The 21648-nt window shown below is 41.0% G+C and overlaps 1 protein-coding gene across 2 annotated transcripts in view; it reads left to right on the forward strand.

The window, feature by feature from the left end:
* HHIP (hedgehog interacting protein) overlaps positions 1-21648 on the forward strand; it is a 110686-nt gene that overhangs the window by 63938 nt on the left and 25100 nt on the right. For both annotated transcript variants that reach the window (XM_084856173.1, XM_084856172.1), the window contains exons 5-7: positions 17913-18064; positions 19688-19861; positions 20577-20720. In XM_084856173.1, coding sequence (XP_084712299.1) covers positions 17913-18064; positions 19688-19861; positions 20577-20720 — 470 coding nt within the window. The remainder of the gene's footprint in view (positions 1-17912; positions 18065-19687; positions 19862-20576; positions 20721-21648) is intronic.

Here is a 21648-nt window from a genome sequence, read left to right on the forward strand (position 1 = left end):
AAGAAATGCAAACGAGAATTTCTATGGTTATAAATGTGTAGAGGAAGTTATTTTATTGCTTTTAAATGTATGCTTAGGCAGTTTCAGACATACTCCCCAGGTTACAATAAGTTAGTCATTTATATATATTGCCTGCTATTATTTTTTAGAAGCAGCTGTTGCTGTTTCAGATTGAGTAAAGTATCCTTCTCCTTTCCCTTTATTAAAATTAAGTTATTTTAATAGTCCAAGGGATATGTATTCACACTGGGTACCTTGTAACATGATATTTGCCTCATGGGCATACAAACTTGTTGTTAATGATCCCACCCATTCCCTAGAGATCTCCAGGTTTAATATATGATCCCCTTCCCTTTTATCCACAAAATAGTGCTGTGAAGTAGCTGAGAGATGGTGAGTGGCGCAGGTCTCACAGTAAGCTTTGTGGCTGAGCATGACATTGACTGAGAGCCTCCCAATGTAAGTTGAATACTCTAACCACTACACTGGCTATCTACATGAGGGCCAAAAGTTCTGAATGACAACTGGTCAGAAGTGAAGTAGCTGAGCAGAACTGACCATACAAGGTTATTTGAATTAATATCGAGAAAAGACCATGAATTTCCAGAAATAGATATTTATGAATGTACACCATAAGATGTTGCACAGCGGCAGAGATCTGAAGTTTTCAGTCCTGATTCAACATTCCTCAGCCCTTTCACTTTTCCCAACACCACTTCTCAAATAGGTATCCTTGAGGATTTCAATCAGTCCTCCTTTTTAGGCAAACACCTCCCACACTACTACTCAGGTTGGACCTCAGTTTTTCTTCAGTTTTCACACTTCTCCAAATTCTGTGATACAGTTCTTGGCTCAAAAACATATCAAAATGCATATAAAATGCATATTTTGGTTAAAATGTGACCAGAAATGTTATTTTGGGCTAAAAGGCATACAAAAACAAGTTTTACAATAAAATTATTTTAGGGTATTTTAGGGTAAAATGAGTACAAATGTGATTTGTGTGTGTGTTTTAAAAAATTGTAGATTGATAAGAAATGGGTTGGAACAGAATTATGAATGATCACATGCGAAATTGACATGGACTTGAATTCATCTGCCCATCGCTATTCTCAAACAATCATGGCTTCTCTGTCAGATTTTTAAAAAAAATATCTTTTTGTTATTATATAGCATGCCTCTAATAATCTTGATTATATTTATATTTAGCAGTTAGGCCCATAATTTGTACAAGTGTTGTATATGGGAAATTAAGTTTTGCTAATCAAGTTGAGGCATTTCCTAGGAAATGAGCTTTATTCATATTATCTGGGCCCTGCTTTCTTTCTGTAGCTATGGTTTACTTTAAAGCAGGATGAAGTCTTTAATTTGTAACACATGATTAAGTTTTCATAAATTGCTGCATTGGATCTGTATCGTTCCTGGCCTGGTGAGTGTATGTATGTTTTAACAAGGATGGCTTAACATAAGACAGATTTTTGTTAATGGAATCCATTCCACTCAGAAGGTGTTCTTTACAACAAACAGGAAACATTGCTAAATATAACACAAAGTTTGAGGAATGGAAAGATACATTGATGATGTCACACATTACAAATATTATTTGTACTTGCTAGTTTATTTCAGGGGAAATTAGAAGAATGACATCATAATGATGGCTGACTTTTATTAGTGCTCTCTCCCTTTCTCTCTCTGAAACTCTAGACTGTTATAAAGGGAAACAGCCCTGAAAATTCTGAGCCTGTTATCCATTTTTAACATTTGTTGTGAAAATTATTTATACAGAAAAAAACACCCCACCGCTGATACCACCAGCAAATGTATTCTTGTCACTGGCTTTAACATAACCCAATTTTGACATATAGTTACATTATTTGTCATGAAAAATTGGAGATCTAAACAAATGGACTAACAAGATGAGATGTTGGAGACAAATGAACAGTCTCTGGTCAGTTTTTGTTTCAACTGAAATGCAGCTTGGGAGGCTGCACATTGGAGCTATGGCAGGTGAGGAGTGGTACTCAAACTTTTCCCTAGACCACTTTTTCTGATCAGAATACCTCCCAGCTGCTTTATCACTCATGAGGCTGGGGTAGCACCTGAGGGGGGGTATTTATTTATAATGTTTATCTATTTAAGAACATAAGAAGAGCCATGCTGGATCAGACCAAGGGACTATCTTGTCCAGCATTCTGTTCACACAGTGGCCAATCAGCTGTCGACCAGGAACCCACAAGCAGGAAACAAGTGTAACAGCACCCTCCCGCCCATGTTCCCCAGCAACCGGTGTACATAGGCATACTGCCTCTGCTGCTGGAGGTAGTACAGAGCCATCATCCTATCTAGATTCCAGTGTGGTGTACAACCAATTTAACACAATACAAATAAAATAATAAAACAACCAATACTTCAAGTCACTCTAAAAACATTTACAATTTAAAATACCTGAGTAAAAAAGGAAGTTTTCTCCTGGTGGCAAAAGAATTGCAATATAGGTGCCAGGCAAGCCTCTGTAGGGAGAGCATTCCATAGCCAAGGGACCATTCCTGACGAGAAAGCCTTCTCCCTTGTAACTGAATAGCGCACCGCCAATAAAGGAGACATCCAGAGAAGGGCTTCAGCAGAAGAGCAGGTTGATCTGGGAAGAGGCCCTGGGCTCAAGCTTTCCCCTGCTGCTGCTCCCATCCAATGTGCAGCCTTCCATGGCTGCATTTCAGAAGGCATCAGGGGAAACAACAGGTTAGGGAGTATCCAATGGTGGCACAGTGCTAGTGCTAATGATGTTGCACTAGCATAAACCAAGGCTAGTGCAATATCAGTAGTGCTAGCACTGCGCCACCATTAGATTCTAGCCATCAGGATTCTAGTCTCATGCCTTCCAGTGTCTTATATAGTTTGTCCCTCAATGTTGCTTGCATTGCCTATATAAACTCACAAATGGTTTTGGGCTAAATTTCTTTATTATTGTGGTATTATTCAATACTGTTGAATATTCTTATTCAAAGAAAATGTGCTTCACTAAGGAACCATTTTGTTACCTATATCAGTGACTTTCCAGGGTTTCCAGCAGGACTCTGTCCCAGCCCCTACCTGGAGGAATCAAACCTGGAACTTTTGCATGCTAGGCATGTGCTGTACCACTGAGTGAGAGTCCTTCCCCTTTATTTAGGATTCACTTGCTTGACCTACTACCTATACCAGAAGTCAGTCTCTCATAGGAATTATGTGGCTTTGATCAAAATGCTAACTGCTTGGCATTCCAGCATTCCTAAGTACACATAGCCCATAACTAGCTGAGTTAGTATTATCCCCAAAACATCCATTTATAGTTTTAGCAGTAGCAGACTAAACATTTTGCAAATCCTTTGCCTTTGTCAGGATTGATTCTGAGTGTATGGAGATAGTTAGCAGTTCAGATTCAGAAGGGGAACAGCCAGAACGGGGGGAGGCATCTTCCGGAGCGAGTTCAGATATGGATAGGCATAAGGATGTACGAATTGTGTATCTTCTGTGCCGCTTGACTTCCACAGTTTGCGGCCAGTGCTCCGTTCCACCGTTCACAAGCTCCCGGAATTCTCCTCTCTTTTTTTTCCGCTCTGAAATTTACGAAGATAAATCCGTACTGACAACCGTAATTCCGGTGCCCAGCCGTCTCCGTGAGCCTGCACAACTTCTGTAAGAATCGCTATTTTTTGTAAATATTTATGTATTTTTTAAAAAATTGAAATCCTCCATCTCCGTTTACTTTCAGCCAAAACACTTCCTCTTCCTAGGGGCTTCCCAAAAGCAGGCTGTCTTAGGTGTGCCTGAGCGATAAACTATTTGTTTAAAGCAACGCTGTTTTAAAGAAAGAAAAAACCTTTTAAAATGACCGTGCTGGTCCTGGAGCACGGTTCATTGTTGAACCGGTTGAACCTGAAGTTCTTGTTTCAAACTGCTGGCAACATCGTAGCTCCTATTTGGATCCCCTGTTGTCATTTGTAAATGAAGCAGCTGTATTCCTTTGTAGCCTGAGAGTCTTCGAAGATTTGCATCGGTAATGAACCTGTTGATAGTGAATTAAAGGCGTGAGACTGAAGCCTCTCTTCTTGTGTGTGTGCATGAGGAAGGAGGGGGCCAAGGAAACGTGAGAGCCTTGCCTTCATACGGGGCTAAATCAAAGGGAAGAGAGTACTATGCTGAAAATACCATACATACCTCCTCCACTAAAAACACAAGGGGCTGTTCACACAAGATGCTAACCCACACTCGATGGTTGAGTGTGCATTGCTTGTTGCACTGTGGGCTGTTTGTTAGCATGTTGTCTTATTTTCCTTGAACAAGCCACCTTGAGAACCCGTGGTTTGTTGTTGTGTTGTTCAGGGTGGTTAACAAGCCGCACTGGGTGGTTAACAAGCCACCCTGCAGAAAATGTGGGTTCAGCGACATGCTAACCCATGTTCAACAAACTCAGCCACTGATTGTGGGTTAGCATGTTGTGTGAAACCAGTCTTTCTCTCCTCTGCTAGCATTCATATGAGAAGGAAACGTGTGCATGTGGCTATATTTCATTGTGGTTCTCCATCATTCTTGTCTACAACATGTCTCGCCACTGAAATGTTCTCAAGTGCAGACAATAGTCTGTTTTTCATGTTGTTCTGTCTGTTCATAAACCTGGGATCATGGCCACAGTTCCCCTGCCTTGCAATGAGGGAATAACCACACTGGTCTCAGCTGTAAGAAATAGCAAAGGAGCTTTGGACAAGGAACATGGTGGGAAACTCCAAGAAAATTATGCCATAGCAGGAGTGAAGAAATTCTGTACTCACCAGGGAATTCTTGTCCTTTTGGGAAAAAGGTCAGCTAGCTTGGTGTAGCTCACTGAGCACAGTAGTTAATCTAGGCCAGCTTCTCCATTATACACCGAGACACAGCAGTTGAGCTGTAACTGATATCTGTTGAGCTGCTATATGGTTGTTAAATGTAGGAAACTGTGTTCTAACTCCTAACCATCCCAGGCAGAAGTTGTTCTCCAAGAAATGTTACTTGAAAATTTGCATTAACCACTTCATAAATCTCTCACCATTTTGTCCTTACTCATATTCCACATGTTAAAAAGGTAAATATTGCTATATATCTCTACATACCTTAATAAAATGCCTGTTGCTTTTCTTTATGAATTTCCCTAAATCTCCAAGACATTTGTTTATCCATATTTAGTCATGATTTTATTTAGTCCATATTTAGTCATGATTTTAAGTTAACGGAGCCCCTTTCTCAAATCGGGATGTTTGCATGCATGTGTGTGTGTAAAATATGGTTTGAGCTTTCTAAGCATCCAGGTTACACTGTGTTAATATTTTCAAAGAACAGATATTTGTGAAGGGTTTGTCTGCATTCTGTCTCAAGGCAGAATGTGTGTCTGAACAAATTTCCACCTGTCCTATCTTCTCTTTCAAAAACCAGTGATGAATGTTCACCTGTGTAAAAATTAATATATGGAGGAGAAACAGGACTGCACTCACCCTCCCTTCACACATTCACCCAAACCTGTGCACAGAAACTACAGGTGTGCCCGCTGTATTCACACATAGGCTCTGTACATGCAGTCACTGTCCCAGAAATGCAAGGTCCCCAACAGCTCTGACAAAGCTGTGCACATGTAAGCTCTGTTTGGTGATTGGGGATGGGACTATCGCATAACTAGGATGGGGTGACTGTTGCCCCATTCAAGCTACACTATAGGCCTAGTTGCAAGCTGGACAGCAGCAAAAAGTGGGGTTCAAATACAATGTCATATGTTAAACTATGTAATGTTTTATTTTCAGTAGAATTTCAGCAGCAGTGCTTTTCCAGGTCAACAAACATTCTAACTCCTGTTTTATACTGTTAAAATTTCTTCACCTGTTACATAGAACTTCTCAGATTATTATTTTTTAATGTGCAGTGCTACATGAGGGGGGCATACAACTAGAAGATCCAGGATCAAACCCTGACATTGCAGTGCAATGCTAATTACTATTAGCATTAAACGACATGAGGCTCCATGTTTCATAATTTAAATAATGCCATGTGACTAGACATACATGATTATACTGTGGTCCCAATAAGCTCCTTGGTCTCCTACAGTAGTCTTCCCCAATCTTATGCTCTCCAGATGCTGGCTGGGGGGTTATAGTCCAACACATCTGGAGGGCACTAAAGTAGGGGAGGCTGTTCTACATGTTTTGCCTCACTGATGTGATGAATCACTGGAATGACCCTAACTTGCTCGGCTAAAAGGTATCATACACCCTATATGCGGGAAAGCAGTGGCTCTAAAGGGGAACGCTGCTTGGCACAGCCATGGTGACTGGGCAGGCAAGCAGCTTGCATACCAACAAGTAAGAGGTGGGGCTCAGGCACTAGCAATGGGGGGGATGCTGCAGCACTGGTGGGGGGAGACTGGCCCAAGGCCCCCGAAAACCTGGACCTGGGCCTGGTTGGTCCTGCCAGAGCTGCCCATGACAGTCATTTGTTCAGTACTGCATGTGCAGAAGCAAATCCCTACAGACCGGTTTTTCTGAATTGGTGCAAGGTATTTTAACAGTTATTCTAAATGGGTTTTCCCACCCTCAGCTTTACTGATAGGGTAGAGGCTGTAAAAGAAATATAGAAATAAACTCCCAGTTTAAAATTTAATGTATAAACATGCTGCACTTTCCCAGCAGTAAGTAACTAAAATTGGATCATTAATAACTATTTTCTTGTCCATTAAAAGATATGACTTTATAACAGCTCTGGATTACATAATTTACTATGGGCCTAGTATTCCACATTTTATCAAAGGGGGGGTCAAAGGAATTCAGTGTTATATGTTATTTTAGTAACACATACCTTTTAAAATTGTTGATAGGAATATTGTGTAAATAGAAACTCTATAAATCTCTTTAAAATGTGCCATTTTAAAAAAATGAATGACCTTTAAGTCACAACAATCTATTGCATAACTCGGCAGGGGAAGTCACATGGTTGAAACCTCATATTTCCTTAAATTTATGATTGTTTCTTGGTGGTCTGAAACACATTTTTCAAAGTTCCCTTTCATAGTAGTAATCTTACTAAATTGTTTAATGTTTGCTCTAATAAAGGTCAGCACAAGTTCTTATTTAGATTTACAATGGGAAATATATAATCCCAGATAGCAATGAAACCTCAAGCAATGAAGTCAGGGATTTCCAGTATTATGTTTCATTCTAATGATGTGAAGATAATGCCTTTAGCTGCATGACCACCATATTAGCTACAGACCATAAAAGAATCTTTATGGAAACAAGAAGTCAGAAATCATGTATTCCTTACTCTAGCCAAGCATTTTCATCGTTACCAATATTTTGGTTGGTGGAATCCCCCCAACCATTTCAGTATCATATTTCTATTTTATTTTTGTTACTGGCATCAAAAGATGAGGGTGTGTAATAACAGGACAGCAATCAGTCTAGTGTGGCTTCCTGCCTTTGGATCACAGAAATAAATAGAGATGCCCAACATTAGGGCTTGTGGTGTCATCACAAGTATTTAGGATGGGCTGTAAAAACCATTGTTTCTAGCACACTGTAAGGAAAAATGATCTTACATGTCCAATGCAGGACATTTTGCAGGTGTTGCAAACCAATGTAGTGTGGTATAGCATCAATGCCCTGTAGTTCTTACACTGTTGGACTAGGGCTAGAAAGAGCCAGGTTCAAAGCCCCAGTCAGCCATGAAGCTCACTGGGCCAGTCACTTTCTCTTGGCCTAACCTCTTCATAGCATGGCTGTCAGGATAAAAGGGAGGGGTAGGAGAGAACCATGTGCAAGAAATTGCATGCTTAAATTTAAGCTTTTGCTTTAGTAAACTTGGGCTCAAGAAGGAAGAGCTATACAGTCTTCAGAGCACAGCAGTTTGGGAAATGTGCATAATAGGATTTAAATACAAAGAAAATAAACAGCTGACACAATATAGCTACTTCTTTAGTAGAAGTAAAGCACCTTTACTTCTTTAACTTCTGATTAGCTGAAGATGGACATGTGACCAGTGTTCACTCCTATAAGATATTCTGGGCCAGTTCCTTAGTCTGCCTATCTAGCATTAAATTTTCTTACAGCATAATTCTAAGTATACTTAGAAGTAAGCCCCACTCTACTGAATAAAGCTTTTTCCATAGGTGTGTTTAAGATTACAGCTTAACGGCACAACTATATCCATGTCTTCTCAAAACTAAGTCCCACTGTGTTCAATGGGACTTACTCCCAGGTAAGTGTGTTCAGGATTGCAGCCTTTTTTTAGCCTTCAAATACCAAACTGTTCCAACAGATATACCTGTATCAGTTAACTGAATAAAATAAATATTAAAATTACTGAGAACTGTAATTTTATTATTGTACACGATAATTACCTTGGCACATGCTATTTCCAATGTAGTTTACTGAAAATGAATAGCTGGAGATGGGGAAGACTGGAATTCTGCAATTAAAAAATCCCAAATAGTGTTATACATTATGCACATCAGAAAAATGTGCATAATGTGCATGCTATGTTCTGGTTGCACAATCTGGTTGTTCCCAGCCTGAGAGAAAACCAGGACAATGCACTGCAGAGAAAAGACTTTAAGGGATCCTCCAGTGTGTAGCCTGGATGTTCTACCCAGGTCACTGTGTTTCTGGCTGTCATATTTTTAATGTACAGCAAAAGATATATCTGAAGTAAAGTGGGATTCTCCGAAACCTATCAAAGTCCATATGTATATCATTGGTAGAGCAATCCTTCTGAGATTCCTGTGAAGGCCACTGACCAAACAATAATAACCCATGGTACATTCTTGATGTTATCTCTATACTTTCTCAACATTTTAGACTAGTAGCATTTTCAAGAGGCTGCTGACAAACTCATTGCTTGGACAAAGACCCCTTTGATTTAAATTGTATGCACTTCCAAGGAAATGTGTTGAGGATATCACCCATAGGACTCGATGTGAGGTTTTACATTGAGTATCAAGTTTTTTTGTGTCTCATTGTCTTCAGATTGCTGCATTTGGCTTGGATAATTTAGTGTATGCAGGTTTTCATTTGGCCTTGGACTACTGCAATAATCTGTTAACACTGAAATGTCCTTAGAACAGCAAACTTGCTCCTTTCTGAATGATTCTTAATAATTTTCCCTAAAGAAGGAAAGCTGAAGTTTAGTCAATAAGGACAGTAGCATCAAAGGCAGTTTCCCTTCAAAAGGTCAAATACTCACAGTTAAAGAGCTTATAAACTTTCTGTCTCATGTGCAGCATTTCTAATTATCTTGAATAACTGGAAAACCATTGACCTTAAGTCTTTCAGGAAGGGGGGAGGGGTTGTCAGCAGAGCCTGTGTATCTTAGGGGCTTCAGTCTATCATTTAATAATTTGTCAGAAACTGGAATGAACTATCTGACAATAAGAACTGATCAGAAACATACATTTTACCCAGTTTATCAATAATTTCTTCACCCAGAACCTTGACAGATAGTTATCAATCCATATGAAGAAAGTTGAGATTGGTGTGACAGTCCATTAACAGTGATTTCAACAGACATATATATTATTTCCATCATGGTTATAACTGGAGAAAGGAGAAGAAGAATAAATGCCACCCTCTTCAGTTTAGCGTATGGGGGAGAAATGGCAATCCATTGCAGTCTATTTTTCTGGTTCATCCAAGACTCCCTCAGAAAATTCTGTCAATACCAGTGGCTAGGAAACATGAATGGGAGGATGCTATTGTGTTCATCTCCTGCTTGTGGGCTTCCCATTTGGGCATCTGGTTGGCCACTGTGAGAACAGAATGCTGGACTAGATAGGCTTTCATTCTGATCCAGTACAGCCCTTCTTATGTCCTTATCTATTAAAGAGAGAACAATGGGATGGTCCTGTTAGCAGCAGAAGATACAACCCGGTATTCATAATAGCAGAAAGTATATAAGTGACCATGAGAAGTGGAGAGGGCAGAGAATGAGGCTCACCAAATAGGCTGACCCATATGACATTAGTCAGAGGATGAGTTGTGTTTAGCCAATGCAGTTCATATAGTATCATATGAATTGCATTGGCCAAGAAGGAATGAATTACCTGAGGACTGATACAGCAAATTGGAGTCATGCATGAGATCACCAGTGTCTGAAAAGCCACAATATCAGTCCAAGACCCAGAAAGACTATAGGGAGCATACAACTCCCCTGCTAAAGCAACTCCACTGGCTCCCAGTCTGTTTCTGGGCACAATTCAAAGTGCTAGTCATGACCTATAAATCCCTACATCAGGGAGGCCACAGGTTCCCCACCTCTGAACTAGGGAATGACATGTTTCCCATAGGGGTTTGTTCAGAGCAAGTTATACAACTCAACCAAACTTTTTTGTCATGTGAATGAAGGAGATGGTTGATGAGACGGGGGAATTTATTTATTTCAGAGTTTTATATCCAGCTTTTCAATGACAATTACATTGGTCCAACATGGTGTACAAAAAAAAGGTTAAAAATATAAAATAAACAATCTAATGTTTAGAGGCAGTACAGAATGAAAGGCAACAAAAAGCAGCAAAAAGTAATAAAACAATGGTTTAAAAGGCAAAAAGCAAAGTTCATGTCAGGCAAAGTGATTGTTAATTGTTTTTTAGCCTGTGGATATGGATATTTTTAGCCTCATCCCTCAAATTTAGCAGAGAAGGCACCAGGTAACCTCTCTAGGGACAGTATCCTATAAATGAGGCAGTGCTACTGAAAAGGCCCTCTACTAGGGATCTACCAGGATGCTTTTGCTCATTTTTTAAAAACCTGAAGCTTGAGCAGTGTAGATATGCAGAATATGTTGAAAGTTCAAAAAGGTTCAAAGCTTGAGCTTTAATGGCCAAACAGTATGTTTCTATGCCCTGGCCAGGAGCCTGAGGTGGTCAGGGGACTACAGTTCCCACTTTGCTCTGTGCTGCATAGGCATGCAGAGAAAAAAATGCAAAAGCAGGGATGGAGGGAGGGCCTTGGGTTCTGCGAGTTGAGCCTACTCTCAAAGCAGCCTTATTGATGACAGGGATGGTGGTGGAGGCATCGGAGGAAGAGGAGGAGGAAATGAAGTGGCCCTAGGAAAAGCCAGGTTTTAAATTGGAGGGAAGAGGGAGGGAGGTGGGCTTGAGGCCTGAGGGGAAGAAGTGAATGTCAGCGGCAACGGGTGTGAGGAAGCGAGGGCCAAAAGTCCTTGGTTGTGTTGAAGGAAGATGACCTCCATACAGTTTCTGGAGGACTGACGTAGTGGGAGTCAAGGAACAGTACTACTAGCACCCATGGTGACCTCATACTACTAGCACCCATGGTGACACTGGGCTTTACACTAGTATATCAAGAGTTCAGAAAATGGAGTGTAACCCTGTTTGATATGGTGTCTAATTTTCATGAAATGCTATTGGATCAAGATATGTTACATCCCTTTGCTGGTATCCTGGGAGCTGCCCTGCTCCCAGTACTAGCAGGGCAGTCATTAATACTATTGTGCCAGCATTGTGCCCCATGCAGTGTAGCAGGGCCACACACAGGGCTGTTAGGAGGCACGAGCTTTGGGCTCTGGCAGCACCCATCACCGTCTCTTCCTTCATGCTCTTACAATGGGGGACAGATGAAAAGCTGTACTAAGGAAATAAAGGCAAGTGGGACAGAGTTCAGTGTAGACAGGAGACTACATTACTAGCAGTTTAAAGCACATCTACTTGTGACACAACAGCGACTAAAGCAGGGAGAGAACTGGGTAGGAAATTGTCGTTGCTGATGTCTGAATGTACTCCAAGTGGTTTGCAATCTTCTCGAAATGCAGCAATGAGGGTTAAACACTGCCACCTAGGTGGGTCTTAATACATAGGGATGGCTGAGAATTTCATATCAGTTCAGTTTTGATAAGAATTTACCAAAATCCACAAAGTTCTCCATATTCAGAATACAAAGAACTTGATATTTTTAAAATTTTGACTCCGTTAGAAACCAAAATGGACACATTTGCCCCAGGGCTTTGAGTGCTTAACTCTTTAAAGTCTGGGTTTGGATCCTTAGGTATTCAACTGTGTTAGTGCTGAGTTGGACTAGCCATCTGTTTTTTTAATAGGCTCCTCATCTTTAAAAGCTATATAGCAGGCAGGTACATCATGGTCCTCTCAAGGCTGGGAATAGATGTACCTGCTGAATTTGACCATGACAAATTCGATGAGTGACATTTTCGATTCAGTCCATTTTGATAAGAATTTATCAACATTCACAAAGTTCATATTCAGGAGAGAAAGAAATTGAAATTTTAAAATCTTGAATGCGAGAGAAAGCAAAATAGACATATTCATCCATCCCTACTAATAAGTGGCAAAAAGAGCATCACCATTTAATTCCTATGTCTCAAGCAAATATAACTGTTTCCAAGCAATTGTTTTAAGGACATGCCAAGCTGTTGCTGCCAGAGCAAAATGTTGCAGGTAAATGTACTGGAGAGAGATGTTTCTGAACCATAATAACAATGCAAAGGGCTTAAACCACTAATCCCATTTTCAGATTGTGATCTGCGAGTGTTCTTCAATGTCAGCATATCCACAAATAGTTCAGTGTTCTTCTTTGTAATATAATGTACCAAGTATCATAGTTCCTGTTCTTATGCTTACAGTTTTCCATATGAACTGGTCATGGTGAAGCAGAATGAATTTGTTTTCATATAACCGATTCCACAGTTGGTTGTACGCTGATCTATTTTACATAAGCACTGTCAAACTTGCCATGTTCTCCTGCGCGCATGTGCACGCACGCGCGCGCACACACACACACACACACACACAGTTTTTTACTTTCTCCCTAAAAAAAGTTTTAATACACAGTGGATTTCAAAGTCTTGCAGCCTGTACATTTACATACATGACAGTTTATTGTTTTTAACAGTTTTCGCATATCTTTGCAGTGTGGTAAGGTTTTTTTTTTAGAACTTAAGTTTATTTTTTAAGCTGTGATGGAATCTGTGATGACTTGTTGAAATATACTAGTTGACTTTTTATTTTATTTTTGAATTGAATCGTGGCAAAGTTTGAAGAACAAGGTGGCATATTTCTGCTGTTGGAAACAGTATAGTGTGGTTAATGTCAGACCATACAAAGACCTTGCATAGCAAGTATTGAAGATTCAAAGGCTGTAGTCCAAAGCCCACTTACTCTACAGTAATTTTGTGGGAAACCCATTGTCTAAAATGGACTAGACAAAACTTAAATTAAGATCCACAGACTGGTTTGTTGAGAATGTGTTGGATTCAGGATCTGCCTTCTTTGAGAGGAAGGTCTCCACTCACAGAAGGTCCCTCCACCCAATTTTTGGGGATCCCCTCTCCCATCCATGCCGCAGCTCACCCATTCAAACAGGGTCTCCTGACTCTCTGTGTATCATTTTCATGGAGCTGGAGCAGCTGCCGTGAGAAGGAGGAGGTGGGGAATTCCACTTCAGCCAGTGCCTTTGGAACAGTCTAAATCTGGATCCAACCCTGAGTGGATCCATGCAGAATTCAGCATGTGGTCAAAATGATTGTATATGATGGCTTCACAATAGCCAGGATACAAAGTTCTGTATGTCGTGTTCCTAACACACATCAGAGCTCCTTCCCTCCATCCCCACTTTCTAACAGCAGCCCCATGTGCCCCTGAAAAGCAATCCCCAAAGTTCAGGGAACCCTTTGTGGCATCCCACAAGGCATGATAGACTGCTGCCATCTGTGCAGAAGGACTTTGTGCATGAATGATGGCTTCCCTCCATCCCAGCCTTTTAAGGGTCCAACTTGCAACTCAATGCATGTTTATCAGGCCACAAATAGCCAAAGGACATGACCTCTTCACATGACACTTAAAAGTGTGCAGCAGCTTCCATTTTTCATCATTCCATAGTGACTTCCACCTTCGTTAGTTATGAAAAAGTTGACTTTGCAATAGAGTGTCAACAGCCAGTTTTCCTAACGTTTGTTGGTGAAGACGTACTGTTGCTGTGGGCTCAAAATGTCACATGAATAGACTCAGTGTTCATTAGGAGAATAGTAAACATAGGTTGAATTTTGAGTTGGGATCATGGTGAAGCAACTGCATGGATCCACTCAGCTCACTTTCTCAACACAGCAGCTTGAGCTGTGAATTGACTATAAAAAAAATACAGATTGCATTTTTACAGGTGGATTAGTTTCACTAGAGGAAAGTTAAGCTACACATATTAAAATTGGTAATAGACATATTTGTCCATTGTTTTAAACAGAGATGTTATAAAAAGCTAAAATCAAAGGGTTTGTTAACTGATCAGTATTCAATACGTTACTATCCCATATTGCTAAAAGTTTAATAATTCATGTTGCTAAAAGTGGACATTAATGCACTTTATTGCAAATTAGACCTTTGGACTATAGCAGCTCTTGCCTTCAGTAGTTTTCATGGTGACTTTCCTTGAAATTAGCAGAGCTGAAGATCACAAGAAAACACAAAGAATGAAAGAAATGCATGTCATGTATAAACATAACATACAAATATGAGTTCGAATGGAATACATGACAGTGAACTCAGATTTTAAGTTCAGGATAATCACAGTTCTGATAATTGGTGTTCTTCTATGCTTTCTTTAGGGAAACTGAAAACAGCATCTCATAACAATTTGGAAATAGCTGTGTGATGGATTTTGTTTATGAACTGAGAAAGAGGATGGATGGTTTACCAAACCTTTCATCCCGGATGCTGCTAATTGGAGAAGTAATGTGGCCATTGGAAGTGCAATGTAATGAAATGTGGTGGGGATCCAATACAAGGCCATACAAGGAATGCTATGGGAGTCTGAAAGCAGCCGTCCATGTTGCTAGACAAGCTGCACCCAACATTTAGTGGAAGCTTGAGAATGGTCTCTGATGGTAGCTTCTAGTACAGCATAAGGAAGGGAAAACGGGGTGTGGGACAGAGAAAACCACTACTACATTCATGGAAGGTCAATGGTAGGCATGGTTGGGCATCTGTCGAGGGCCCACACCCCAACAGGAACCCACTGACAAGAGCCCCCTGGAGTTACTCATCTTCACCATTGCAACCTGCTTGCTCACCTTCCTCTCACTCTGTCCCAGGCAATGGTGGTGGTGGTGAGAAGCAGTAGAAGGCTCTGCCTGCTTGCTCACTGGCTCTCTGCCTGTCAAGCAAGCAAGTGGTAATGATGATGTGAAAGAGGATGAGGAGCAAGAGCAGCTGGTGGCAATGATGGTGAGGAGATAGACTCCCTGAATGAGGGGGCCCACTGAGGGTGTTGTGCCCAAGGGCTCTCAACAACTTGGAACCTGTACTGATGGAAGGGCTTGCATGTTCCTCAGGGACTCTCTTGATCCTGGTCCTTATATTTGAAATCAATGAGAGTTGAAGGAGTTTAACTTAGCTCTAGATGCTACTTTAGCACTGAACTGTATATATCGTCAAAAAAGGTTTCCCTCTTTTATAATAAACGTTGTGATGTATTAATGAGGCTAATTTAGTAATAACAGCATTTCACCTGCTTCTTGAGGAGTCTGGAAAAAAAACATAGTCACCAAAACTGTCTTTTGCCGGAGTGTGATCAACCAGTTCTGGAAGCATCAAACTATTTTCAATCAAACATCACAAGAGGCCACAATCTGGCACAGGGTTTGGAACGTTTAATCCTTTGATTCTGTGATAGATTGGAGCCAGAATAAAAAGTTGATGCAATATACCATCAGTGAAAATATTGTGTTTCCATGCTGTAGTTTTTCTTCTCAAAATGATTGCAGAATTACTCGATATACAGTCTTTCATTTTTCCCTTTTGCTTTTAACACGGAAAAATGCATTTTAAGTTATGCGGACAGTATACTTCTGTGTGCCAAAAAGAGACAGCCTACATTCTGTTGCTGTTTGCAAAAAGAAAGAAAGAAAAGGGCAGCTCAAAACAGAATAGTGTAAATGTATTCATATATAATGGCTGCGTTCACACATAACACTAAACAATAGCGCATGAATAGAAAGGAGCTTGCACAAAGTGCCGGGCTCAAGCACTCCCCCCATCTCCTCTCCTTGGTGGCCAGGAGGAGGAATAAACCAGCATTCAATTTCACTTTGCCCAATTTGTGGCTTATCTTTACATGCAAATCAGGAATTGTGGTTTAAAAATAAGCTCTAGTTTGCCAGACAAGCCAGCTTCATAACTTATGGCTTGAGGTTGGCTTGTTTAGCACTTGACTAGAGTTTATTTTTAACATGGTTCCTGATTCACATGTAAAGACGAGCCAGGCATTGGACTAAGTGAAACTGAATGCTAATTTATTATTCCTCCTCTTGGCCACATGGGAGCAGAGGCGAGGGAGAGCACATGAGCCTGGGGCTTTGCTTGTGCTCCTTTCTGCTCATGTAAGTAGCACTAAACCATGGTTTAGCATTATGTGCGAACCCTTCCAGAGTGTGCAATTACAAACACAATCTCTGAGTACACAACCTTATCATTTTCTAATCATGAAGTTGGATCCAGACTTAGTCATACTTAGACTTAAGTTAGTCATAACTAACATTAGTCCCATTTATTTCAATGGTTCTACCCTAAGTATGACTAAGGGTACAATCCAACAGCATAAGATGCCCGCTAGACAGAGGGCTCCGAACTGAGAGTTTTGTGGATCTGGCAGATCCACATCTTCTCCCCACTCAACCCACCAGCACAACCCCTTCCCTCCCTCCCAGTACTCTTCTGAGGTTGTGACAACAGCCTCGAGAGAGGGAACCGCTGCAGAGCTTATCACAGCACCTAGGAGGGCTGAGAGCTCTGTCTGTGCCTTGGAGGGGGAAATCCCCAGTAATCTGTGGCTCCTCAAACACTATCTAGGGCCATAGGATCGCTCTCTTAAGTCTAGGTCCAACCCACCTTCTTTTGTTTTCTATTAACTTTTTATTTTCCCTAGTTGAAAATCTTGTTTGTATCCATATATATCTAACGGGAGATTTTGTACAACAAATACATTTGTGTTGGTCTGTTTGGAGGGTGCTCTTTTTCTTTTTTATACTTCAGGGCTCTGAAATCTCCCCCTTTCTTTTTCTTTTTTTTTTACACTGGTGGCGGGGGCAGGGGTTCTTTTCTGCATTCTGTTGCTGGCATTTGTATTGTCACAGTACATGAAATTGATGCTAAACATATAACTGTACTAATCTGTGTGGCATACATAAATAATGAAAGAAAGATGTTTGGGCATTTTCTATTTTTGTTTTTTGAAATAATAAAAACCTTTGCAGTATAGGCCCCCATTCAAAATGATGCTGTTATGCAGCGAGACTAGAGGCTGCTTATTACCTACAGTATGCTAGCAATGATGTACAGACCACCATCGTTGTGACAAGTGATGTACATGCCTCCAGGGTAAAACAAAGGTTTACATATTACACAAGCAATTTAACTGTTTTCTAAACATATTGCCAAGACAGTGGGAGTTGGCACTGTGTTTTAGGGCTTGGATACTTGGATTTGAAGTGACTGCTGATTATAGATCTTTTTTATTTGCCTTCTGCATACAACAAGCAACCTAGTAATCCAGCAAAGCATTCTCTGCAGCACTTAAACTTGTCTTCGTGGCTTCCCAAAGATTACACTCAGAATTCAGTCCATAAAAGAGGAGTAAGTGAACTTGCGTACCGATATCTCCACAAAACCATTGCCCTGTTCCAACTCTCAAGGAGCAACCCCTCCTCCCCATCCAGATGAAATGTTTTATAATCCTTTTTTGTGCTGTAGTCAGAAAAGGAAGAAAGGAAGGAAGAATGGAGCCGAGCAAAGATTACTCTCAAGAAAGAAAGAAACTTGGGGAGGGGGGGTTCCCTCTTAAGCACAATGAAGAACATAATTAACTTCACAATTCTTTGTGTTTTTCATTTGACTGCAGGGTGGAGATGAAAGAGGGCTCTTAAGCCTTGCATTCCATCCCAATTACAAAAAAAATGGAAAGCTGTATGTGTCCTATACCACCAACCAAGAGCGATGGGCGATTGGGCCTCATGACCATATTCTTAGGGTCGTAGAGTACACCGTGTCCAGGTATGATCGTATCATGTACAATTTCTGCAGGAAGTTCCAATGTACAATGCACTTTAAAATATTACTCTAATTTGTTCAGTATCTTTCAAAGTCCCCAAACCTTGTTTTCCTGGTTTTGCATGCCTTGCATTTAAACAGGGTTCCTCTGATTTACGGGGGCACATCTGGATATGGTCAGAAAGCATGAGTGATAAATTTCAGTCAATATATGCTGAGATTAGCAGCGAGAACACTATCTTGCTCCCTTAGTTAATTATCTTTATTCTCGTGTATATCTCAAGTGTGTGTGTGTGTGTGCGTGCGCGCGCGCGCGCGTGCGCACACACACACACACACACGGTTGAATAATACACAGTTTGAGTCTGTGACACAAATTCGTGGCTCGTTGGAAAGATGTGGCACACCACTATTTTTGGAATTAAAAGGTTGTGTAATCACTGGGGAATCTGCAGTGAAGTCTGACTAACTTGGGCCCCTGTGGGGTATGTATGTGTGTGAGTTGAGTACTCTCTTCTCTAGCTAATCAGTGACATTTGGGCAACAGAAACAGCCTCAGTCTTTATAGTGGTTTCTGAAGTCTTATATCACTTGTGCTGACCATACCCACTAGCTTTTGCTGGACAGGGAGAAATGTGGGATGCTGACTTCACACTAAGTTTGCAGCTATAGTATATGTGACTGGTATCCCTCAGGATGCTCTATCCTATTATGGTGTGCTCTTTAATGAGATCCCTCTAGAGAGTGGTTCTGTGGTACCTCTCTCTAATCATTCCCTAGTGCCCCCTTTCAATGTATGCCCTCTCTACCTATTAAGTTTTCATATTTATTTATTTCCCATATATCCCAGCCTTCCTCCAAGGAACTCAGGTGATATACATAGTTCTCCCCCTACCCGTCTCTCCCCTCCTCCCATTTTATTCTCACAACAACCTTGTGATGTAAGTTAGGCTCAGGTGACTGGCTCAAAGTCACTCCCTGAGCTACATGGCTGGGCATTTGAATTTGGGCCTGCCTAGTCTTAGTCCAGTACTCTAACTGCTACACCGCATTGGCTTCCTCCTAATATTGGCAACGACAAAAACAGATACACATTCAGAAGACAAACGCTTGCCACAAGGAAGGCAAAGAAACAAAACTAAAACGCACACAGCAGTGGCCAGTCACAGTGCACTGTGGGCTCACTGCTCCCCGACCCCAGCCCAGATGAGGGCCGAAACAGACATTACTTTAAATAGCAGCTACACCTTTTGTCCATTTTTACTCTAGAGTAGGTACAGGGGGTATCCAGATCTTAAAGGCCCCCCAACTCCCCCTCCCCATGCTAGGGTCCTGATCCAAATTACTAGAGTGAAAACAAAGAAGAAAAAGATATAGCTGCTAGACAAAGATTTAGAGTAAGTTCTGTTTAGGCCCTGAGTGGCAGCTAGCATGGCCTATACTACCATGTTTGAGAGAGCCTTCGACGAAGCTTGATTTATGGCAACAGCCTTTCGCAAAGCTCCTGTCCCTGCTACTCTGGTGCAACGCAAGAATGTTTCTGGAAAAGAGTTAAAATATTTTATACATAATTTGAATGAAAATCTGTTTTGGGGGGTTAATTCCGCATTTTTTTCTGTGTTACAGGAAAAATCCACACCAAGTTGACTTGAGAACTGCAAGAGGTTTTTTAGAAGTTGCAGAGCTGCATAGGAAACACCTTGGGGGGCAGCTCCTATTTGGTCCTGATGGATTTTTGTACATATTCCTCGGCGATGGGATGATCACTATAGATGATATGGAGGAGATGGATGGTTTAAGGTACAATAATTACCACAGGATAAGATCTTTCTTTTTTATTTATTTTTTCTCCTCCACCGCATCTAAAATAATTATACTGTGTAATTGTCCAATGATCTAATTTTCCATCATTGAACACATGAGCAAATTTCACTTACTACACCTTCCATTCACTCCTGAGCATTTCATTGAATGATACAGAACAGCAAGATACTGTCCACAATCACAGAATTAGAAAGAATTATTGATAAATGCATTTTATTTGCACAATTATTATCCTGCTTACTACCTATTACTGTTTACCACAAGGCATGTCCCTTTAGCCAGATGCCTATCTCCAAAACATAACAAGTATCCAGTGAAAATTGTAGGCTCACGTTGGTGTGTCATTCCTGTCTCTTAAACTTTTCAAAATCACACTTAAACCTCAAAATCACACTGACAGTGCAATCCTGTACACATCTACAGGGAAGTAAGTCCCATGAAGCTCAGTGGAACATACTCCCAGGTAAGTGTGTATATGGTATATGATTGCAGCCTTAGCCTTAAAGTCCTATCCAGCACTACCTACCTACCTACCTATCTGCACACACACACACACAGAAGAAAGTGCTGTATTTCCAACAGAAATTTCCCCTCTGCTGGGTAATTTTCTGCATTTATTGCAGTACTATATAAAAGAACAAGTAACAATCATTTTTAAAAAATCAATTGTGTTATCCTCCAACTTTCTCAGTGATTTTACAGGTTCTGTGTTGCGCCTGGATGTAGACACTGATTTCTGCCACGTGCCTTATTCCATACCACGAAGCAACCCACACTTTAACAGCACCAATCAGCCTCCTGAGATCTTTGCTCATGGACTCCACAATCCAGGCAGGTAAGTAGCTTACATTTCTTTTTCATTATGAGCAGAAACTAACAAGGAGATTAACACACTTTTAAGACATACAATATTCAGAAAAGCCCTTCATCCATGCATATAAGGAAGCGGGGGGAGGAGGAGGAAGAGGAGAACAGGAGTATAACCCATCTCTGTTCTTCATGGACAATTTATTGATATATATTTGGAACATGTTTGCGCAAATGGGGGAAGGTTTATACATTTGTTCTCAGTCTATCCCAGACTATGCTGTGTTGAAGTGGTATAGGGATAAAGGGACCCGGTAGAGCCAGAACCATGCAAGCATCCTGGCACCATCGCCCAAGCTACTGACACCAGCAGGGGTGACTATCCAGTCAGCAACTGTGCAGTTGCACGGTTCCAGTATCCCCTGCCTCGACTCCCACTTCCCAGTGCTTAAAGGTATGGATGGGAATTTCCCTGATCCTTTGGTGGCCATCACCTGGTGGCTTATGGTAGTTTCACCTAGAAAACTGCCTTGCTGGCCCTGCTGATGGCAACTACTCCTAAATGTTACTTCAGCAGGAGGCTAATTTTACATGGAGATTCCATTTTCAGCAGCATTGTCCCACATACTCTGTTTTGCATTGACAAGGAATATCCTAGTACCATGAGAACAGAAAACAGCTTGCTTCCGTTTACAACAAATTGGGCATTAATGTATTAAAAAAAAAACATACAAGAACAAGCATTGTCATGCACTTGAACATCAGTGGTTTAGGGTTGACTGGGCTTGCATAATCACCACAGCCCACCGTGGCTTTTGAATATTCAAGCCATGACCGTAACTTGTTGTGACGTCTGAACCTGATGAGAGTGGGTTGTTGGCATGGTTAACAAATCACCCAGAACCCATCGGCTGTTTAAGGATTGTGGGCAGTTTGTTATCCACGCCAAGAACCCA

Source organism: Heloderma suspectum, chromosome 5, assembly GCF_057233095.1.
Source record: "Heloderma suspectum isolate Gila_16-S chromosome 5, 16-S_ref, whole genome shotgun sequence".
Lineage (NCBI taxonomy): Eukaryota > Metazoa > Chordata > Lepidosauria > Squamata > Helodermatidae > Heloderma > Heloderma suspectum.